Here is a 23,215-nt window from a genome sequence, read left to right as displayed (position 1 = left end):
GAGTAGAGTCTATTAGAAATTGTACATAGCATTGTATTCTAATCAATAAAGTTGTTTTCCACAGAGGTGTAAGTTATCAATTCTGAAACCACTATACATGTATACTAAGACTGATGGCCAGTGATACTAGGTCAGTCTGAACAGGCTATATTATTGCATGATTCCAATTATATAACACTCTGTTGAAGTGAGAGGTTATAGATAAGCCAGAAGACTTGAATGATTCTTTCAGTATGGATTAGACTAGAAAACATTAGTACGAACTCTCATATTTAGTTTTATATAAATACAGCTCATTATATATGGAAATATGTATAGATGTATCTATACATAGATTAGTATACCTACATATATTTTCTTGCTTTATCTGTTGAGTGTTCCTAGAAGCAGTGATACCCTAGAAACAATGTCACTTTAGTAGCAATAAACACACCCAATTACCAGGTCTTGGTTTCTAACACTGGTCTCCAAGAAAAAAGAACAAAGGCTCTTGATTCTAGAAGTAGGGCAGGAAATATGTAAAATAAGCTAGAGTACTTTATATTGCCAAAAATCAAGAAAGTACCCAAATAAAAAACAACCCATAATGACAGGTATAAAGGGATACAAAAGTGAAATCAGTGGGATCCCTGGGTGGCGCAGCGGTTTGGCGCCTGCCTTTGGCCCGGGGCGCGATCCTGGAGACCCGGGATCGAATCCCACGTCAGGCTCCCGGTGCATGGAGCCTGCTTCTCCCTCTGCCTGTGTCTCTGCCTCTCTCTCTCTCTGTGACTATCATAAATAAATAAAAAAAAATTAAAAAAAAAAAAAAAAAGTGAAATCAGAGAGTTCCCAATGGCCAAAGCTGGGACAATTTGAGCAACAAAGTAAATAAAGTAGTTTTGGATTATGACCAAAGTATAAAATGAATTTCCATTAGTCCATACTGATATAAGTAAATGACTGAATAAACGGGGAAAAGACAAATCTCTATAAATTTCAAATAATCTGTGTAGACACTTCACCCCTCAAGGAGGTAGGGCTTAAATTTCCACCTCTTAAGTGTGGGCTGCATGTAGCAACTTCCTTCCAAAGAATACCATATGGAAAAGGAGAAAAAGAGTAACTTTAAAATGGAGAAACCTGACATACTACCTCTGCCAGGTCATCAAAGTTAACATCAATAGTGAGAAGTCATGCGGACAGTATGTACCCTTGATATGATGTGGTAAAAATGGCATTTTACCTCTGTTATCTTCCTCCCCAAATCCGTAAGCCCAATTCTAATCATGAGAGCAACATCAGACAACTCCCAATTAAGGGACATTCTACAAAATACCTGACCAGTATTCCTCAAAACTGTCAAGGTCATCAAAAACAAGGAAAGTCTGAAAAATTGTCACAGCCAAGAGGAGCCTAAGAAGACATGACGACTAAATGTAATGTGGTATCCTGGATGGAATCCTGGAACAGAAAAAGGACATTAGATAAAAACTAAGGAAATCTGAATAAAGTATGGAAGTTAGTTAATAACACTATATTAATATTGGTTTATTAACTGTGACAAATGTATCATACTAAGGTAAGATATGAAGAGTAAGGAGAACTGGTAGTGGGGTATATTGGAACTCTTCACAATTTTTTTTGTAAATCTAAAACTATTCTAAAATTAAAAGTTCATTTTTAAAAATAATAAATTAGGTCATATTAACCTCAGTATTAAACACTATGGCTTTAGAGAATTCTAGCCAAACATGTGTTATGGTGTTTATGGTCTTTTATCAAATCCTTATATACAAAAAAGGAGAATGATGGAGCAGAAGACATAAGGAAAGACAGGTGTATTTTATCAAACAACCATAATCAAAGAGTATTGATTAAAGGACTGAAGGCAAGAAGGAAGGTTTCTGTAAGTATCCTGGGGCTAGACTTCTGGACATGACCATTTTATGGTTATTTTTCAAGGACCTGGATGCCAACAGAATATATGTTAATAAGAGGAAACTGATAAGGACAAAAACCTTGAATAACAAAATCAAGACTGCAAAGAATATTGAAAAGTTGCAAAACACAGAATGAATCTAACAGTGAAATTAAGCAGGAAAAAAAAAAAAGCAATGCTTCGTGTGCCAAAAGACAAAGTATAAAAATGTAGTTGATAATTTAAGGGTCGCACTTATTTCTTAAAATGTTTGTGTGGTTTTAGTAATCGCACCAAGTTGTGAGAATGATGGGGCTACCGAAAAGTTTAATGTCATCTTAAGTCACACTACAAGTATAAATTGTTAGAATGAAAAATAGAGTACCAATGACCTCAAAGCTTGTTAGATCATATTTAGGGTACACGTTAAGTTCCGAGAATTAGATATTAAAGAGAACAAAATGCACTAAAAAACCAGAATCATGATTGTAGATTTAAAATCTTCTAAAATCTCAAAAAATAAAATAAAATCTTTAAAAATCTCAATTGCTATGGCATGAAAGAGGGATTTATACTTTGTTTGGCATAGCTCTAGCAGTAGCACTAGATCCAAAACACAGAATTCTAAGAATGTAGTTTTCACAATTTTCATAGTCAAGATTTTCTAATCACAGGTTAAGAATAGACTGAACTACACAGCAAAGCACTCTCTAGCAAATAAATTGGTGTTTAAGCAAAGGCCAATTTATCAGTGATATTTTAGAAGGGCATTAAAATTGAGTAAAAAGATAAACATTCATTGTCTTTCCAATCTTGAGATTATGACCAAAGAAAGGTACAAGTAACATGTAAGCTTAAAGGTCCTGTGATATTCAAAGGCCACCTACTTGAATTATGTTGATTTAGTTACTAGTTACTTTATTCTAGGATGCTAAAACCTTGAAGTCAAATCAGCATTTCCACCCACCCTGAATCCCCCAAATCAAAGAGCATTTATTGGTTTACCTGAGTTTTAGTGGGTCCAAACTTAAATCAATCAAAAAAGATATTCAGGATTAAGTAGATTACTTTCAATTATTACATCAACCTCCAAAGGCTTCACTATAAACAAACTAATAAGCATAGCTTACTGAGATATACTCATTATTCTCTAAGACCTAATTCTTCTCTTCAAACTTGTTATAGATAAGTTAAACTAAGAAGCTGGATATTTAAAGCTAAAAATTCCCTATCCTTTTGAACCATCAAGTTTGAAAATGTAAATAAATTAATAAATAAATTAACATTTGTGTAAAATGTTAATTCCTTCAGCTTTTTCAAAAGAGGTAACAAACATACACTTCTAGGTTATGTGATTATCCATAAAATGACTCTCATCAAAGACACATTCTAAGTAACAGAGGACCAAGTAGTCATTATGGCTGCAAAATCTCTGTCATTTAACATCTGATTGCTTCATTGAGTTTTATTAAAGTCTAGCTACCTATAATCCACTGCTATTGTAAGAAACTTGTCTTGACTGAATAGTCCAAATTACTCCAGTAGCTATGTCAGGCAAAGAATGAGAAATAAAGCAGCACAGAGATGGGCAGAGAGTGTTAATAGAAATGATGTTAGGCACATTTAAGCAAGTAAAGAAACTGAGCACATATTCTTTTAAAATAAATTTTAAATCCTGCTAAGGTAAAGGTTCCATTTTCCTGTTTTAGTGTAATGTGTGAGTTTGGCAAAAATGCTCTTCAGAAATTGACAACAGAAAAAAGGAGTTAATTATTTAAGCTAGGTATGATTTTATTAGGCGAGGTGCAACAAAGCATGATATAAAAAGGAGAGAGGTCTTGACTTCAATTCCTGGCTCTGCCTCATATCACTGGCAATGTGATATAGAAAAGACAACCAATCTTCCTGAGCCTCCATTTTCTCATCTGTAAAACAGGGATAATAAAGATCCTACCTTTTTCACAGGATCATTGTGAAGGTTAAATGAAATCATGAATATAAAAGCACATTTCACACTGTTAGGAATTATACAATGTAATCTGATATTATGAATATATTACATCCAGTATTTCCAAAAGCTGAATAGATTAGAAAGTATAATTTGCTTATAAGAACAAAATCATAGTGATATTAGTATACTGGGAATGTAACTAATAGGCTAAAGGCAAAAAATTCTAAGATTTTCAACTTTTAAATGTTGTTCTTATTACTAATTTAAATAATGAGAGTCCACTCCTCATTTCTCCAAGGTCATAGGAATACTGCAGCTAATCTGTGGATATCCACAATGTGAGGAGGTACTAAAAATAGTTTGCTTATGAAAATTAAGGAACAGATAACATTTCTAGAACTATCAGGAAAGCATGGAGAAATGGTAAGGGGGAGCCAGGTAGGAAAAACCAGCTTGAAAAGAAGTTTGGAGATTGGCTGGGAAGCCTTTTGGTAAATATCAATGTACCAGAAGAGTTCACAAGCAATGGACCTAACTAACACTCCTTTCTCAGAGCCTTCATAATTTGCTATTACATAGCAAAGTACCTAAAGTTTGCCATTAATCAACAAGCAAAGCAGCAATAAACAACAGAAGAAGTTTATTTACTTCTTCAGTTAAATAGCTTGGGAAAGGTTCTTGAAAAATAATTTCAAGAAAGTACCAAAGACAATAGCTGTGCTCTTCCTCATCGTATGTACAATTTTTCAGCTCTGAACATTAAGTGTTATACATATTATTAGTGATTTAGCCATCTCCTTCCAACAGGACATCTGCCAGTTTACAACAAAACGGAATAAGATGAAGCAATAAGCTGTTTGAGAAAGAGTACTAATCTTAGAGTGAGAAGACTTGAAGAGTTCCAGGTTTAATTTCTTTCTCTATTTTGAGGAAAATCATTTAACTACCCTACTTCTGCTTCCCCATCTGTCAAGTAAGTTACCAAATATAAGCGAGATTGCCACCTGTCAGGATGTCGCAGAGGGAATTCCTCTACTGAAATGATGTTGGGAAAAATTTTAGCTTTGCTGTTACTCTACGACTGTGTAATATCCTACAAATACATATTCCCCCAAATAAAATAAAGGTGAAGGGCCTGAAGCACCTCAGCTAAAATTTATTAATTGGTCCTTCTTTGGGAAATCTTGAGATAAATTATATTTATCAAAACAATTTTAAGTACTTATTTTTTCTAGTCTAATGATTCTTTTTTTCTCTCTCTCTAGAAAATTTACCTTTATCCTTATCCAATGGTTCCTGGGAAAGAATAGTGCACAGTACCGGGTTTTTCCACACCCCAGTCTCTTGAGCTAGAGTAGCTAAAAAATGCAATTCACAGCTGCCATTCTCCATCAGCTTTTCATGAGCTACCTATAAATATTAAATAAACATCCAAAGAATTACAACAGATTTTTTAAAAGCAAGCTTATCAGGCTCTAAAAATAATACTAAACTTTTGAAAAATAAGAGTTTTATCTTAAAAATTTCACATCACATTACAAAGTGCTGAATTCTTTTATTTCTAATTTTTAAAGATGAATCTCAAGAACTGTATCAATTATAAATTTTAAATAAATACAATGTATTTCTAGAATTAAGTCAAAGTTATTTTCCCCCAAAATCTAAACCAAGAGCAAAGTTATTTCTCAAGGAAGCTATCAGAATATCCACAGCATAAAAGACCTTACACATTTTATATATCCTTTGTGTTAGTAAAAAACTTTTTCCAAAAACACTTCTACCATTAATAAAGGACAGATTTGCATCAAGGCCTAAGTGACAATGTACACAAATTCCAATAAAAGGGACTTATGAAAACAACTAAATGCATGATTTTTCATTTATTCATTACATAGCCTTGGCAATATTCTATTTAAAGCTGACATTAAAACCTGCTTACTAGTTATTCTCAAGTGTTCATGCAATTAGCATATTCTTCAAGACAAAAGACCAATGGTTTTTATTCAATTCAGAAAACGTTTATTGGGAATTTCATGGGCAAAGGACTAGGGAAGAGAGCAACTGGTCCCTGCATTTATGGGGTGTATCCTCTAATGTGGTAAAGAAAGGTTAAAAAGGTAAAACACAGGCAAAATCAAACAAATGCTGTTAAGCAGGTATAAAATAACCCCAAGGAAGCTCTGAAATAAGAGCTAAGTGTCACGGAAACTCTTGAAGCTACATGTAACGTTTATACGAAAAGTCTATTCCTCAAAACCATAAAGTCTTCCCACGCAACAAGTTCCAGTGCTTTAAGAAAGTTTCTTTGAACAACTGTTGAAAGCTACCATATAAGGATTTAAAGAGTTATTTCCTTTTCATTAACCCCTATGAAAAAGTATCAACTAGTGCTGTTTCAAAAAGAAAAATTTTAAAGTTTATTATATGCTGACAAAATAAATAGCATGAGGAATTCAGTATTGTATTTGTATATAAAAACAACTTAATTCTGGGGTAGAGTGCCAAACAATGAAAAGTTCTAAGATAATTATTTAAAAATAAATACTTGCTGTCAAAACAACCTAAGACATGAGTTACTGATATGCTGAAGTAGAAACTGAGCAATCAAATAGCTGCAACGTGACAAACAAGACAGGACACCTTTATTTCAACAAACAGTTATTATGTGTAAGACACTATGTGGGATCCTATGATATTAAGATATAAAGCCTACCTTCAAGAATTTTACAGCTGATGAAGATTTTAATGGTTAATATTAAAATATGAAAGCTAACTTCTGTAACTATAATTTATTTCACATGCTTCTGAAGTTTGAGACTAATTCTCTTTAATGTATCTCCTACAGAAAAAAACATCAAGCCAAAACATATTTTATGAACTCTGGGTAGAGAAAGAGACAACTATACTTTCTGAAGCTAGCTAGTAAAAAACATTCTTTTTTATTAATCAATTAATCAAAACCTACTTGAAGCTATAGTATGTACAGCACAGTCTAGTGCTTGAAACAAAATTTAACATTCTTGAAAATAGTCCAAGACAACTAAGAACTAAATTGTGTACTTCTATAAGGTAGAATAACAGCACTAAATAAGAGAGACACAGCATGTGTTTTTAGTTATAGGAGAAAAGCATGGACTTTGGAATAAAGAATCTTGATTTAGATAACTACTCTGTAATATTAGCTGTATAAATTTGGGTAAATAAAAAGTATGAGCCTCAGTTTCCTCACCTTTAAAATGGGAAAAAATATACCTACCCCCACAAAGTTTTCATAAGGATTAAATGATATGTTAAATTCTAATAAGGCATATTGCAGATGTTCAGCAATTAAATTGTTTCTAAATACAAATTAGGGCATTTTGTTTTCCCTTACTAGTCTGGCAAAGTCCTAATTAACTCATCTTAAAAAACAGTGCAATATTCAACCATCTATCTAAATGTACATCTTCATTTAACACACATTTATCTAACATCTACTATATGCATGACATTATTGTTAACAAGAGCTGCAATTAATGCTTGTTACTACTTAGAGTTTTAAAGTGTAACAAAATAGTTTATGAAGGATAAAGAAAATGGATATAAGGTATGCCTATATGAAATCTAATAGGTAAATACTCTCACCTGCACCAGTGTCTGAAATTGTTCCCACTGTTTATCTGATAACTCGACAGGCAGACACAGTAAAAGTTCAACACAGCTTCTAAAAAACAAAAAATTGGTATGGATACAAATATTTATTAAAATTCAAAGTAAAACAAAATAATCCCAGTATCATAGATACCCGATAACTATTCTATTTAAAATTAAACCATCATAAGACTGAGAAACAGAATTAAAACAAAAAGCTAAATTTAACTTTTTTATTTTCAAAGGTCTACTCACAATGCCAGGCGTTCCAGAACCAATGCTACATTTTCACATTCAGAGGTAAGATAAGGTCGCGCTTTAACATAACTTTGGATAGCCACTGTGTATACCTCCAATAAAGGTAAAGGATCTTCTGAAGTTTTCCATTTCTCTGCATATTCAAGGAGTGTCTGTTTTGGAAGGAACAGTAAAAGGTATTCAATGTAAATCAAAATACACACTCGCTAATCAACTGTTTTTCTTTCTTGCCTGAGAAATTTTGAAAAATAACATTTTTTATTTATAAAAACAAAAAATAGCTTACACTGATTAAAATATTAAAAGTAATAAAGCCACAGTCTTATTTCCAGAGGCTCTCTGTTGGAGAAAAGATTAGTGTTAATTCATCCAATAATAGCGTAATTTCATGAAGGATAAGTAGTACAAGCATTATCTTTTCTTCCCTAGCAAATGCCACCTTCACCCCAAAACTTCTAAGTAAAAGTTATTTTAAAAAGAAGATACCTAGACCAGCTTGACCAGAAGGCATGCAGTAAAGAATTTCAAATATTTACATTTCTATTTTTCATATAAGGAACATAAAATTCAATGCCTAAAATAAATAAATTGCATATGGTCAGAAGAGACATGTAATTTTTCAGTTAATAAAAAAAACAGTATAACATATTGTTAGTTTTATAACAAACTTAATCATTTAAAATTTCATCTAAAGTACTTTAACATACATAAAATCAGTATTAAAGATACTAAAGAATGATATGGTTAAGTAACTTTTATAATAAAGTGTTTATTTTTTAAAATAAAAAACTCTTTATCCTTTAAGGAAGTAAATCTTTCAGATATACCTTATCAGAATTACTAAAAGTAAACAAAACAAAAACACCAAAAAAAAATTATCCTATAGAAGGAGAAGGTGGAAGAAACTGGCAGCAGCATTTTATTTTAAAAAATATTTTATTTATTTATTCATGAGACACAGAAAGAGAGAGAGAGAGGCAGAGGGAGAAGCAGGCTTCATGCAAAGAGCCTGATGCAGGACTGGAGCCTAGATCCTGGGATCATGACCTGAGCCAAAGGCAGATGCTCAACTACTGAGCCACCCAGGCGTCCCTGGCAGCAGCATTTTAAAAGACACCCATATTCTTAAATCTCTAGAGCTATTCAAATTGTGTGTTACTAAAAAGTATTATCTAAAAAGTTCTATGATTATGCTAAATAAAGGACTAATTGTTTCTATAATATAGAAAACTGCCATAATTAGTCCTTTTCACACTTCAAGATTTAAGACTCATCTCATCACGTGGAAATTTGGGTGTCCTTTTCCAAGAAAAAAAGGTTATCAGGGTATCTTACATGAAAACTCCATGAGGGCTTGTATCAACTGACATACAGAAGGAGCTTTTAAAAAATATGTAGAAAGGTAGGAAGGTGGGAAGGAAGTTAAGAAGTTAGGAAGGAAGAAGTTACATTCTACTATCAGACACTCAGAACACTGCTTGTCCTCTTTATTACCTTTAACAGTAGTAAGTGATCAGAAAGAACAGGAAGGAAGGAAGGGTAATCTGGTAAATTAAAGAGCAACATAATAACAACTCACTTCCTGAGCAGTCATAAACCGCCATCCTCTCCAAATTGGATAGAAAGTGCAGGTAACCTGGAGACCCAAGCACTTGCTTGCTACTAACATCTGAAGTGAGAGCAGTCTTGTGTGACTAAGCCCTTTAAACCTGTGGGGTCGGGATCCCTGGGTGGCGCAGCAGTTTGGCGCCTGCCTTTGGCCCAGGGCGCAATCCTGGAGACCCGGGATCGAATCCCACGTCGGGCTCCCGGTGCATGGAGCCTGCTTCTCCCTCTGCCTATGTCTCTGCCTCTCTCTCTCTCTCTCTGTGACTATCATAAATAAATAATAAAAAAAAATTAAAAAAATAAAAATAAAAATAAACCTGTGGGGTCTCCCGCTAAGCTCAAGTAGTAAGTGTCAGAATTTAATTGTAGGACACCTATTTGGTGTTGGAGAGTTAGAGAAATGGTAATGGGAAAGAACACACATTTCGTGTTAGCAGTAAAAAAGAAAAAAAAAATCCCTCAACAGAACTTATAAATATCTATATCGCCCATGAGGGGCTCCCTGCTCAGCAAGAAGCCTGCTTCTCCCTCTCCTTTTGACCCTCCCCTCTTGCTCGTGCAAGCGCACACTCACTCATGCTCCTTCTCAAATAAAAATAAAATCTTAGGGATCCCTGGGTGGCGCAGCGGTTTAGCGCCTGCCTTTAGCCCAGGATCGAATCCCATGTCGGGCTCCCGGTGCATGGAGCCCGCTTCTCCCTCTGCCTGTGTCTCTGCCTCTCTCTCTCTCTCTCTCTCTCTGTGACTATCATAAATAAATAAAAATTTAAAAAAATAAATAAATAAAATCTTAAAAAAAGAACTTATAAAAATCCAAACCAAACCTACCAACTGAGTGGAAAGATCAGCATTTTGGGATGGTTTTGTAATCATCCATTTATTTCTAGGAATGAAATAGAGTATAATGTTCTGTTTTTAAGGTTGGTTTTAATGTTTTCCTTGGGCATTTTATGGTGATATGGCAGAGGATGACCTCACATCTTTAAGAATTTCAGAATTAACACCAACTATGCATACAATTCTTACTTTAGTTAGCACCTTTCTACACAAAATTATTAAATATTATTTTCCTTTTTCTGGAAAAACATGTTTAGATGTCTAGAGAATTTCATGCCTGGCAAATGTTCCTAATCTAACATGGATTTGATTCAATGCTTAGGTTTCCCTTATTAGTCCTCTTGCAATAATGAATCAATTTCCATAATAGATTTAATTTTTCAATGGAAAAGCAAATATACCAATTTCCCAACGGCTTTGAAATTATAAGCTTCTTCCTTTTCCTATCTCCTAACTGAAAGAAACCCTAAAGAGGTCATACATTTCTTTTTATTTTTTTTAATTTTTATTTATTTATGATAGTCACACAGAGAGAGAGAGAGGCAGAGACATAGGCAGAGGGAGAAGCAGGCTCCATGCACTGGGAGCCCGACGTGGGATTCGATCCCAGGTCTCCAGGATAGCACCCTAGGCCAAAGGCAGGCACCAAACCACTGCGCCACCCAGGGATCCCGAGGTCATACATTTCAAAGGTCCTACATTTCTCTATATATGTACATATCTAGGCATGCTTCATTTTATTGCATTTCATTTTATTGTGCTTCAGAAGTATTGCGGTTTTTTAAAAATTGAAGGTTTTTGGCAACCCTGCATTGAGCAAGTCTATCAGCACAATTTTTTCAACAGCATTTGCTCACTTTGTGTCTGTCACATTTTGGTAATTCTTGCAATATTTCAAACATTTTCATTATTATTATATTTGCTATGGTGATCTGTGATCACTGATCTTTGGTGTTACTATGGTAATTGTTTAGGGCACCACAAACCGCATCCATATAAGACAGTGAGCTTAATCTGGAAATGTTGCATTTGTTCTGAATGCTCCACTGACCATCTCTCTTGCTCTCCTAGGCCTCCCCTATTCCCAGAGACATAACAATATTGAAAGTTGGACAATTAACCCCACGATGGCCCTCTAAGTATTCAAGAGAAAGAAGAGTCACATATCCTTCACTTTAAATCAAAAGTGAAGACTAGAAGTCTTTAAGTCTAGAAATGACTAGACTTAAAGAGGAAGGCAGTCAACAGCTAAGACAAGCTGAAAGGTAGGCCTCCTGTGCCCAACAGCCAATTTATGAATGCAAAGTTAAAGTTCTTGAAGGAAATGAAGAGTGCTACTCCCACAAACACACAGATGTTCGTAAAGTCAAACAGCTTTATTGCCGATAGGGACAATGTTTTAGTGGTCTGAATAAAAAAATCACCAGCCGCAACATTCCCTTAAACCAAAGCCTAATCCAGAGCAAGATCCTAACTCTCTTCAAACTGTGAAGGCAGAGAGGTAAGTGGCAGAAGAAAAGTCTGAAGCCAGCAGAGGTTGGTTCAAAGAAAGGTTTAAAGTTTAAGAAGCCAACTCTAACATAAGAGTATAAGGTGAAGCAGCAAGTCATCCAGAAGATCTAGCGAAGATCATCAAAAGTGGCTATAGTAAACAACAGATTTTCAGTGCAGACAACACAGCCTTCTATCTCAAGAAGATGCCACCTTAGGGCTTCCTTAGCTAGAAAGGACAAATCCATGCCTGGTTTCAAAGGTTCAAAGAAAAAGCCCACTCTCCCATAAAGGGCTAATGCAGCTGGTGGCCTTAAGTTGAAGCACATGCTGAAGATCCTAGGGCCCTTAAGAATTATGCTAAATCTACTCTGCCTGAGCTCTATAAATGAAACTTGATAGCACATCTGTTGACAACATGGTTTATTGAACATGTTAAGCCCACTGTTGAGAAAAAGATTCCTTTCAAATATTACCACTCACAGACAATCCACCTGGTCATCCAAGAGCTATGATGGAGATGTATAAGATTCATGTTCTTTTCATACCTGTTAACATCTGTTCTGCAGCACAGTTTAAACATCTGGTTTAAATAACCAAAGAGTTATTTAAACTTTCAAATCTTATTATTTAAGAAATACATTTCATAAGGCTAGAACTGCCCTAAACAGTGATTCTTCTGATGGATCTGAGCAAAGTTAAGTTGAAAACATTCTGGAAAGAATTCACCATTCTAGATGCCATTAAGGACATTCGTGATTCATGGGAAGAGATCAAAATAAGTATTATTAAAAGGAGTTGAAAGAAGCTGATTCCAATGGTCAAGGATGACTCTGGTTCAAAAGTTCAGTGGAGGAAGTAACTGCAGATATGGTGGACAGCAAGAGAACTACAAGTGAAACCTAAAGGAGTGCCTGGCTAGCTCAGTGAGAAGAGCATGTGACTCTTGATCTCGAGGTTATGAGTTCAAGTCCTACATGGGGGTAGAGGTTAAATAAAAAAAACTTTAAAAAAGTGGAGCCTGAAGATGTAACTCTATCTGCAACCTCATGATAAAACTTGAACACATAAGGAGTTTGCATCTTATGGATGGGCAAAGAAAGTGGTTTCTTGAGATGGAATCTACTCCAGGTGAAGATGCTATGAAGACTGTTCAAATGACAACAAAGCATTGAGAATATTACAGAAATTTAAGTTACATAAACTTAAGTTGATTAAGCAGCAGCACGATTTGAGAGGATTAATTCCAACTGTGAATTAAGTTCTATTGTGGGCAAAGTGCTATCACACAGCATCTCATGCTACAAAGAAATTGCTGGTGAAAGGAAGAATCAATCAAAACAAACTTCAGTGTTGTCTTATTTTAAGAAAATACGAAAACCACCCCAATATTCAGCAGCTACCATCTTGACCAGTCAGCAGCTATCATGAAAGCAAGACCCTCCACTTGTAAAAAGATTAAGACTCATTAAAAGCAGATGATGGTTAACACATTTTATCAATAAAGTATTTTTAAATTAAACTAAGTACAAGGATGCCTGGCTGGCTCAGTCAGTGAAGCATGCAACTCTTGATTTTGGGGTTGTATGTTCAAGCCCCACATTTGGTGCAGAGATTATTAAAAATAAAATCTTTTAAAAAATTAATTACATATTTTTTAGGCATAATGCTATTGCACACTCAATAGAATACGGTGTAGTGTTATTTTATGTGTACTGGGAAACCAAAAAATTCACTTAACTCATGTTATTGTGATATTTGCTTTACTGCATTAGTTTGGAATTGAACCTGCAATATCTCCAAAGTACGCTTATACCTACACTTTCCCCAAGACCTACATTTCTTGATATGTCTAGCTCTGCAAAGAGTACTTATACCTTACTTCTTTCCTTTATGAATTGAGTTCTACTGTCCTCAGATGAAAGAAGTTTTTAAACTTAATTCTAATTGGGAAAAAAAAAAAGGTAAGTCCTTATGGATTTAATAGAGTCTGAAATGATGAGAAGCATAGAATGTTGGGCAGCCTGGGTGGCTCAGTGGTTTAGCGCCGCCTTTAGCCCAGGGCCTGATCCTGGAGATCTGGGATCAAGTCCCACGTCAGGCTCCCTGCATGGAGCCTGCTTCTCCCTTTGCCCACCACCCCCCTCTGTGGGTCTCTCATGAATAAATAAAATCTTAAAAAAAAAAAAAAAAGAATGTTGGAATCAGAAAGTACCTTAAAGACTTTATCACCTCACTTTATAAATGAGGAAAGAGGAAGAGGAAGCAGATTCTGGTGAAAAAGAGACCACTCAGGTGGCTATTTAATAGTCTGGGAATAACATAACTAGGGAGAGGGCAGAAAGATGACAGCAGATTGAGACAGAATGAAAAAAGTGATGATATACTCATAGTGATTACATAGAAGAGAATAAGTTAAAAAGCAATTATCTAGGGGGCAGCCCCGGTGGCACAGCGGTTTAGCGCCGCCTGCAGCCCAGGGTGTGATCCTGGAGACCGGGGATTGAGTCCCACATCAGGCTCCTGCATGGAGCCTGCTTCTCCCTCTGCCTGTGTCTCTCTCTCTCTCTCTGTTTCTCATGAATAAATAAGTAAATCAATCTTTTTTAAAAAAAGATTTAGATGTATTATTTAGATGTATAAAACTTTGAGAGTTGATATTTATAGCCAGCAAGTATATTAATAGTAGAGCTTCCCTTGCTTCTCAAGACACTAAGATCAATAGAACCACTGTGAGACTGAAGTATCCCCAACACATCAGTTAATAAATTATCCTTTCCTCAATTAAAAAAAGTTACTTAGTGATATCTATTGCCTTACTCTATACAAGGGCTTTTAGGTGGAAATCTCAGAATGGTCAAGACTCCTATTCTTTTCATAGAATTAGAAGAGACCTTAAAGATCATTTAATTGTCTTTTACAGAGTAGTAATTAAAGGATCCAGTGACCTGCATACTATTAATAGAATTGGTAATTAGCAAAGCCCATTACCAATTGGCTTTGAACTCTTATTCTCTGTGAAACATTCTGTCCACTACAAACAACTACTGTTTGTGGTAATGTATGAGAACTATAAATTTGTGGTATTACTTTATAACTACAAAGTACCTTTTACCCAATTTGCCAGCCATACTGGAATTAAAGAAACTTTACCAATCAAACTTATTTTAGTTGGAAGTCAGAAATTCTGACTCAAAGCAGCATACATAAGAAAGGTTTTTTTACATAATAGGGAATTAAGAGGAAGGGCAGTTTCCAGAATTGGTTAGTGTAGTAAGAAGCTCAACAATGTCTTCAAGACTGCGATGCACATTGGGTGTTGTATGTTAAGTAATGAATCACTAAAGGCTACACCTGAAACAAATATTACACTGTATATTAAATAATTGGAATTTAAATAAAAACTTGAAAGAAAAACACAAACAAATATAAACAATGTCTTCAAGAACCCACTTATGTCTGCACTCTGCCATCCTCGGGTGGTACCCCCACCCAATCCCAGGCTTGAAAATAGTGTAACAGGTTTCTTACCCAGACTCAGCAATAACCAGAAAGATGATACCATCTCTTCGTGTGCATCTCATTTAGGAACAAAAAAACATTTCTCAGAAACCCAAAACCCAATTCCCATCAGATTTCTCCTCAGGTCTTACGGGCCAGAATCACATCACATACCTATGTCAAAAATCACCCAACCATCATGGAACCCGATGGTTGACTTTTAAACCACTCAGAACCCACTCTCCAACACTATAGATTGGGACTGGTTCTCTGAAGCATAAAGCCATGAGGAAGGAAACTGTGAATAAAATCAGGGTTCTATGAGGACAGTGAAGGAGAGGCCAGTCTTACACTTCGGTTGTCTCACTAATGGTTTTTATGTCCCTTTGCCCTCAAGAATGAAGAAGTGAATGTTTATGTGTATATACGTCTGTATTTTATATTTTTACATACATATAAATGTTTTACATACATATATGTTTTACATACATATAAATGTTTTACATACATATAAAAGAGATAAAGGGGGATCCCCGGGTGGCTCAGCGGTTTGGCGCCTGCCTTTGGCCCAGGGCGTGATCCTGGAGTCCTGGGATCAAGTCCCGCATTGGGCTCCAGGCATGGAGCCTGCTTCTCCTTCTGCCTGTGTCTCTGCCTCTCTCTCTCTATCATAAATAAATAAATAAATAAATCTTTTAAAAAAAAACAACAGAGTTAAGAGTCATTGTAACCTGGTTTTGAGAGAAGTGGGGGGGGGGGGGGGGATAATATAGAAGATAAGAGCTAGGGAAAGAAACTTAAAAGTTTTCCTATATGGCACCATATTGCTTCCATTAATGAGTAAACTATAAGGAAATTTAAAACTGTGTTATATGAAGAATAAGGATGCTAATCTGGATAACATTTACTGAATATTTACTATAGGCTAGGCACTGTTCTCAGAGCTTTACATGTAGTATCTATCAGCAATTAGATAAACTAGAGTAATATATTAAAACAGACACACTGGAGTACAAAAAGGTTAAAGTAACAAGTCCCAAGACTAGTTAAGAGGCAGAGAAGAGATTCAAACCCTAATAGTTTGAATTTAGAGTTTAAGTTTGGAGAAATTTTTGATTCACAGCCAAATTAACAAGTTTGAAGACCTGTCATGTTAGAGAAGAGTAAATTTTATTCTATGTGGTCTCCTAGAACAAACCAGGACCACTAGGCTAAAGTTTGAAGGAGTTATATTCCTGCTTCCTCTGAGGCAGAGCCATCAAACAATTAGAGTTAACCAAAATAGGACAGGTTAGCATCCTGGGACAAGAGAATCTACCACAGTTATTCATGTAGGAGCAAGAGGACTCTGAGTTCAGGCTGCTGTCAAAGAGTCTTATTTTGGAGACTAATTCTATCATAGTGGAAAAGACTACACTTACTGTGTGGGGAGAGGGGTGTCCTAAACCAGTAGTTCATGGAAGTTTTGATTGCTGTATTATTTTTAAATTATTTGAATTAGTTTCTGATATTTAAAAATAAGTTTTTTTAAAGGGGAGGATGGAGAGGGAGAGAAAGAATCCGACTTGGGGCTCCAACACACAACAGTGAGATCATGACCCCAGCCAAAATCAAGAGTCTGATGCATAACTGACTGAGCTACCCAGGCACCCTAAAAATAAGTTTTCCATAAAATTTGGATTTCTGGCTTTTCTTTTTAAAAAATACAGAAATCCTGGCAACTTTGGGCCCATATTCCACCATGACAATAAGCAGCTGGAGCTGACTGATGAGTCAGAGACCTCGGGCATAAACTTGCTGGTTGCTAAAAGCCTCACCTAGATGTCTCCCTCTTTAAGCGACCTATTGGACTCCTACAAGGTATTTGTGGTCATAGCCTCTACTCTGTGGCCCTATAGAGCAAGCCTAGAGAGAGAAAGAAATATAAGTAAAAGAAAGACTAAAAGACTGTGCTCTAACAGGATCTCTAACACAGTGTTTTGCAACCTTTTTCCTTACCATCCCCTCCTAAGGAACTTTTTGATTTTTCTTCCTAATGAACCCCTATCTCCAATGAAATTTTAATACCCAGATGTACTGTGTACCTGTTTATGGGACACAAACTATTATAATATCTAAGTTTTTTTTTTTTCCTCTTGAAGAGCCAATGTTTACCATTGGGGAAAAAAAATGCACACTTTAACATTTTGGCTCTTGTACCTATTTCTCATTATCTAAGTCAGCAGAGACTGGAATATATATACTCTAGGGAGAAAGATAGTATAAATTAACTTCCTCCAGCAGCTTCCTCTTGTTCCTCTAAAGATTATTAGGAGAGAAAACAAAAAAATTTTGAATAAAACCACAGGAGTGTTGAATTTAATGAACATGAGGAGTAAATCCCATTATCATCCTATGTAACGGCGAGACTAAAAAAAAAAAAAAAAAAGGTGAGACTAGTGGAGCATTAGATATGTTTACACTGTTATACTCATGTTCAGTTCCAGTTTATATCTAGGATTGTCTAGAGTAGAAGCCCTCAAAAGTTTTGACTTCATGATTCTTTACTCTCTTGAAAATTACTGAGGATTCCAAAGATTTTTTTATGTAGATTATAACTATTGATATTCATCATACTAGAAATGAAAACTAAGATTTTAAACTATACATTTTTGAATGGATTTTAAAAAACAATAATAAAACTATCATGTTACTATAAATAAGATATTTTTAGTGGAAAAAACTGTTCAAAAAAATTAGTAAAAAGTTAGTAAAAACTTTCTTCAATGTTTGACTTAGAAAAAAGCAGGATTTGCCTATTTCTGCATTTAATGTGCTGCAACATCACACATCACATAACCTCTGGAAGACTCCACTGTACACAAGTGAAAGAAAGCAAATAACATCTTATAGTTTTGACCTTTTGGACCCCCAGAGCTTTTGGTGTGTAATGCTCTTTAAATTTCAAAGTTATTAAAATTTATTTTAAGGTTTTGTGTAAAAATCGTGGATCGGATACACACATTTTTGCACCCTGCTCTCTCCAAACTTCACTAAAACAACAATATTTTAGAAGTGGCATAAACCCACATAAACTAAGAAAACAGAAATGGAGAAAAGAGAAATAAAATTTTATTTTACTTTTTTAAGATTTTATTTATTTATTCATGAGAGATAAAGAGAGAGAGAGAGGCAGAGACACAGGCAGAAGGAGAAGCAGACTCCCTGTGGGAGCCTGATGTGGGACTCAATCCCAGGACCCTGGCATCATGACCTGAGCCAAAGGCAGATGCTCAACCACTGAGCCACCCAGGCGCCCCTGAGAAAATGTTAAACACTAAGGAGCATACAGAAGAGTGGCACTCTAAGAAAAGTGACTCCTAAGGAGACTACATAAAGACACTAACCACAGGATCACCAAAGGCTCAAGAATTGGGAGCACTAGGTGCCTCTAGAAATGGAGGTCTAGGAAGAAGACCGGTTGAAAGCCTATTTAAGTGGTTAAGCTTAAATCTTTGATTTCCTAGTTCCTCTCCAAAGCGAGGTGACCCAATCTATGAACTATTCTTCTCTATTGCCAATAGAAGCTTATTCTGTAGAGTTTTCTTTAAAAAAGGGGGGAAAAACCCCACAGTATCTCTATACAATTGAGGGGAGGTATCTTAATTTTATAATAAGGCATTGAATCAACTTTACACACTGGCTATAGAGGCAGCTCCCTTTCTCAGGCCTTTTCCCAAAATCACTGTCAGAACCTCCAGAGGCTTTAGTGGAGTCCTTCTCTTGGAACTCAAGAGAAAGGACCCAAAGATTCTCCCAGGCCTTTCCCAGAAAAAACAAACAAGCAAACTCAGCTTGGTTCCCTTATGAAGACTACAACAAACCATAGTTAGGAGCTTGGAGCTCTGAATGATTTTTTCAGCAGTATACCTTTAAATATGCACAGCCAAAGACCAACTAGACACTTGAGGATAGCATCTAAAGAGTGAGAAATCAAAACAAACAGTAAAACAACAACAACAACAAAAAACAAAAACACATCAGAAAACCCCAAAAACAAAAAGAAAGAAACCTGGAGTGAGCAGAGACTATGAGACTAGGGGAGAAGACAAAAATCCAAAAAACTATCATTAATGTCTCAGAGGTGAAAGAATATATTAGACCTATGAACAAAAACACATCACCAAGAAATATATTTTTAAAAATTTTAATTAAAGTAATGGAAATGAAATCCTCAAGGCCAAGAAGATAAGCTGAGGAAATTTCCCCAGCAAGTAAAATAAAAGGGATAGGAGAGAAAAGAAAAGAAAATTTGGAGAACAGTGCTGGAGTCCCATAATTAACAACAGAAATTCCAGAAAGTCAAAACAGAGAAATGGAAGGGAAGAAATCAAAGAACAAGAACCTAAGGACATGAATTTTAATGGAAAGACTCGCTGAGTCCCATCACAATTCCTGAAAGTAGACCTGCAATCAAGGTACTCTTTCATAAAATTTCAGAGCTCAAGGGCAAAGAGAGGATCAAAATAAGCCTAAAGGAGGAAAACAGTAGACTTCTCAACAGCAGCACTGGAACCAAAGGAAAAAGAAGCACTGCATTAAAAACTGAAGGGAAATTATTTCCATCCAACTATCATTAAGTATTAAGACAGCAAAGTCATTTTCAGACATGTAAGTTCTCAAAAATTTCACTTTCTAAGGACATTTTTCCAGGATGCTACTGAAGGGTAAATTTTGCCAAAATGAGAGAATAAAGCAAGGAAGATGTGAAAGTGATATTTAGGAAAAAGGGATTCTAACAGAGAGGCGATAAAGATCCCAGAAGAAAGCTGTAAAACAGGCCTGAAGAATAGTGCAATATAACAGATGGCTCTCGGAGAAATTTCTTCAAGATGAACTTGAAAGACTACCTTATGTGCCTGAATAAGCTGAGAGGAGATTTATACAACTGAAGGAAGAGTTTGGATTCAATTAGCAATACATATATAGAAAATTCATCTAAGGCAATAAGACAAGTCTCCAGAAAATGGCAACTAAACGAGAAGGAACATTCTCTACAAACACAAACAAAACATTTGCAAAAACTAACCACAAACTATTTAATCACAAGAAAAAAACCAAACAATTAATGTCATACATTTCATTGAACACAGTAAAATAAGGTTAGGAACTATTATCAAAAGAGTACCCCTACAAAGAAAACTACAAACTTGAAAATCTTTAAATGTACTTTTAAATCATGGTTGGAAGAAATCATAATAGAAATCAGAGAATAATACTTAGACTTGAACTATAGCAACAACACAACATACCAAATTTGTAGGATGCAGCTAAAGCAATCTTAAAAGGGAAATTTATAGATGTGAATGTTTATACTCCAACTTCTGCTATAGTTAAAAAAAAACCCACAAATTTGCTTCAACACAGTATGAGCAAGACATAAATTTCCCATTTGCTTATGTGTGATTTTTTTTTGGTGAGAAACATCAGGTAAAAGCAGAAAACTGAGCCCAGCTTAAATGAGCTGTATGAATATGCAAAATACATACAACTAAAAACATGTACCATCTATCTCAGTTCACCAGGTGTGTTGAGCCACATCTACGCACATAGTATTATACTTTCTGTCCAGTGTCAGAGAACTCTCCTTCCACAACCTCACAATAACTCACAAGCTGTATCCCTTCTCAAACCTACTTCCCCAAGCAAACCTCAGGTCTTTTTCAAGGTCAAGTACCACATTCATTTTAGTACTTACGTATGTTTAGCCACTAAATGGATATAAAACAGGCAGCCCCGGTAGCACAGCGGTTTAGCACCGCCTGCAGCCCAGGGCGTGATCCTGGAGACCCGGGATCGAGTCCCACGTCAGGCTCTCTGTGTGGCCTGCCTCTCCCTCTGCCTGTGTCTCTGCCTTTCTCTCTCTCTCTATGAATAAATAAAATAAAATCTTTAAAAATAAATAAATGAATATAAAACAGTACTCTTACTTTTTTTATAAGGTTCTCTGTGGGGGGAGAAAGAAGGGAAGGGAGGAAGGAAGGGAGGGAGAGAGAGAATTAAGTTTCTGAGTGTTGTGTCTCTAACTCCATATTCTCCGTAAGCCTTGTGATTTTTGTTGTGCAATTCTGCATACAGTGATTGGTAGGAATACATATATTGTGATAAAACAAAACTGACTGCATTAGAAAAAAGAAGAATGAAAAACACTCATAGAGGATATCATTGGGACAAATAGAGAAGTCTAAACATATACTGTAATTAGGTAATATTATTCTGTCAATATTAAATTTCCTGAGTGTGAGGACTGTGTCTTTGGCCTGAAGAGATAAAAATATAAGGGGAACAATGTCATGATGTCTGCTCTTAAAAAAGTCCAGGAAAAAGAGAAAAGAACGTGTGAGACAAAGCAAATACAGCAAAATGTTAACAACTAGCAAATCTTGTGAAAAGTATCCACTGAACTATTCTGTAAGTTTTCTGTAATAAAAAATTTGGAAAAGCAAACTATTGGTGATAGCAAGTGTGGTAGACTGAATTCTCTATTGTTTGCATCCAGGTCCTATTATACATGACTTTGGAATACTTCCCAATACAGGTAGAGAGTATTTCCTTATCCCTTGCAACTTGTTTTAACCAAAAAGAATGGAGGAGTAATGGCAGGCCAGCTATAAGTTTAAAGTTCTTGCCCTGTCTTATGCTTCTACCATCACCATGAGAAGACATATCCAGCTTACCATAATCAGGAGCATGAGAAATAGATGTCATCCTGTTGTTCTGGTTGAGGTCAACTTGTGTCAGTCAACATCCAGCTAACCTCAAACCTATGCATTACTCCAGTCAAGACTCACAAACTGCCTAGCCCACCATCTCCTGATCTTGGATGAGTGAGCAGTACATGCTTACTGTTAAATGTCACTAAGATTTCTATGATTGTTATACAGAATTTTGTGAAAACTAAGTAGACAACTTAAGCCAACTGAATTTAGACAAGGAAGAGAATAAACTCAAAGTATAAAATATCTTTAAGTAAGTAAATAAATAAATGAAATAGAAAATAAAGATACAAGAGAAAGGATTAGCAAACCCAAATTACGGTCATTTGAAAAGATTAAAAAATAAAGTATCTTTTGACAAAATTTATCAAGGGAAAAAAAAAGCACAAATTGAATTTAGGAATGAGAAAGAGACCACCACTACAAAGGCAATACAATTTTTTAACTTTTAAAATAGTACATTAAATACCCTATTCCTTATTTGAAATGTTTAAAAATTAAATTTAAAAAATTTTTATTACTATTTAACTTAATTGATTTTCAATGATATAGCTTAAAAATCTGAATGGGAAATATTTTAGAAAAAGTTTCTATAAGAATCTCAAAAAAAAGTAGAGACTCCTTTACCCAATAAAGAAACAGAATCCAATTTAAAAAAACAAATATCAGGGATGCCTGGGTGGCTCAGTGGTTAGGTGTCTGCCTTTGGGCTCAGGCCATGATCCCAGTCCACGGATCGAGTCCCGGGATCGAGTCCCGCATCCCGCTCCCTGTTTAGAAGAGCCTACTTCTCTCTCTGCCTAGGTCTCTGCCTGTGTCTCTTATGAATAAATAAAATCTTAAAAAAGAAAAAAAATTACCAAATGATTTTTACAGGAAAATCCAGCAAATAATCTGTTAGAAAACAGATCATCTCTTTATTATAGAAAAAAGGAAGGGAAAAATGGAAGGAGGGAAAACTCTCCTAATTCATTGTTTCAGGCTACTAAAACTTGAAAACTGGGTCTATGTAGTATCAGAAAAGAAAATCACAGGCCAATCTCACTTATAAACAGCGATTTAAAAATCCTAAGTATCACTAAATCAATACCTACAATAAACATTTAAAAATTTAAAAAATATCTTCAATCACAGAGTTACAGAAAAGTTGGAAATACAGTACAAAAATATTCCCTGAACCATCTGTAAATTAGGTGCCAACCTGATGTGCCACAGTCTTTAATTGTATTTCCTACAAACAAGGACCTCCTACATAAATATGACCATGAAAACCAGGGAATATTG

General features: G+C 35.3%; 1 protein-coding gene across 4 annotated transcripts in view; it reads right to left on the bottom strand.

The window, feature by feature from the left end:
* The window catches only part of ZNF292 (zinc finger protein 292), a 99,354-nt gene that overhangs the window by 34,948 nt on the left and 41,191 nt on the right, over positions 1 to 23,215 (bottom strand). For 3 of the 4 annotated variants that reach the window (XM_072736899.1, XM_025983865.2, XM_072736892.1), the window contains 3 exons: positions 7,737 to 7,891; positions 7,476 to 7,554; positions 5,126 to 5,261 (listed from right to left, as the gene is read on the bottom strand). In XM_072736899.1, coding sequence (XP_072593000.1) covers positions 5,126 to 5,261; positions 7,476 to 7,554; positions 7,737 to 7,891 — 370 coding nt within the window. The remainder of the gene's footprint in view (positions 1 to 5,125; positions 5,262 to 7,475; positions 7,555 to 7,736; positions 7,892 to 23,215) is intronic. The other variant, XM_072736904.1, reaches the window with a different exon arrangement.

The sequence above is a fragment of the Vulpes vulpes genome, chromosome 1 (assembly GCF_048418805.1).
Source record: "Vulpes vulpes isolate BD-2025 chromosome 1, VulVul3, whole genome shotgun sequence".
Taxonomy (NCBI): Eukaryota; Metazoa; Chordata; class Mammalia; order Carnivora; family Canidae; genus Vulpes; species Vulpes vulpes.
Note: the sequence above shows the minus strand (reverse complement) of the source record. Positions and strands in the feature narration are given on the sequence as shown.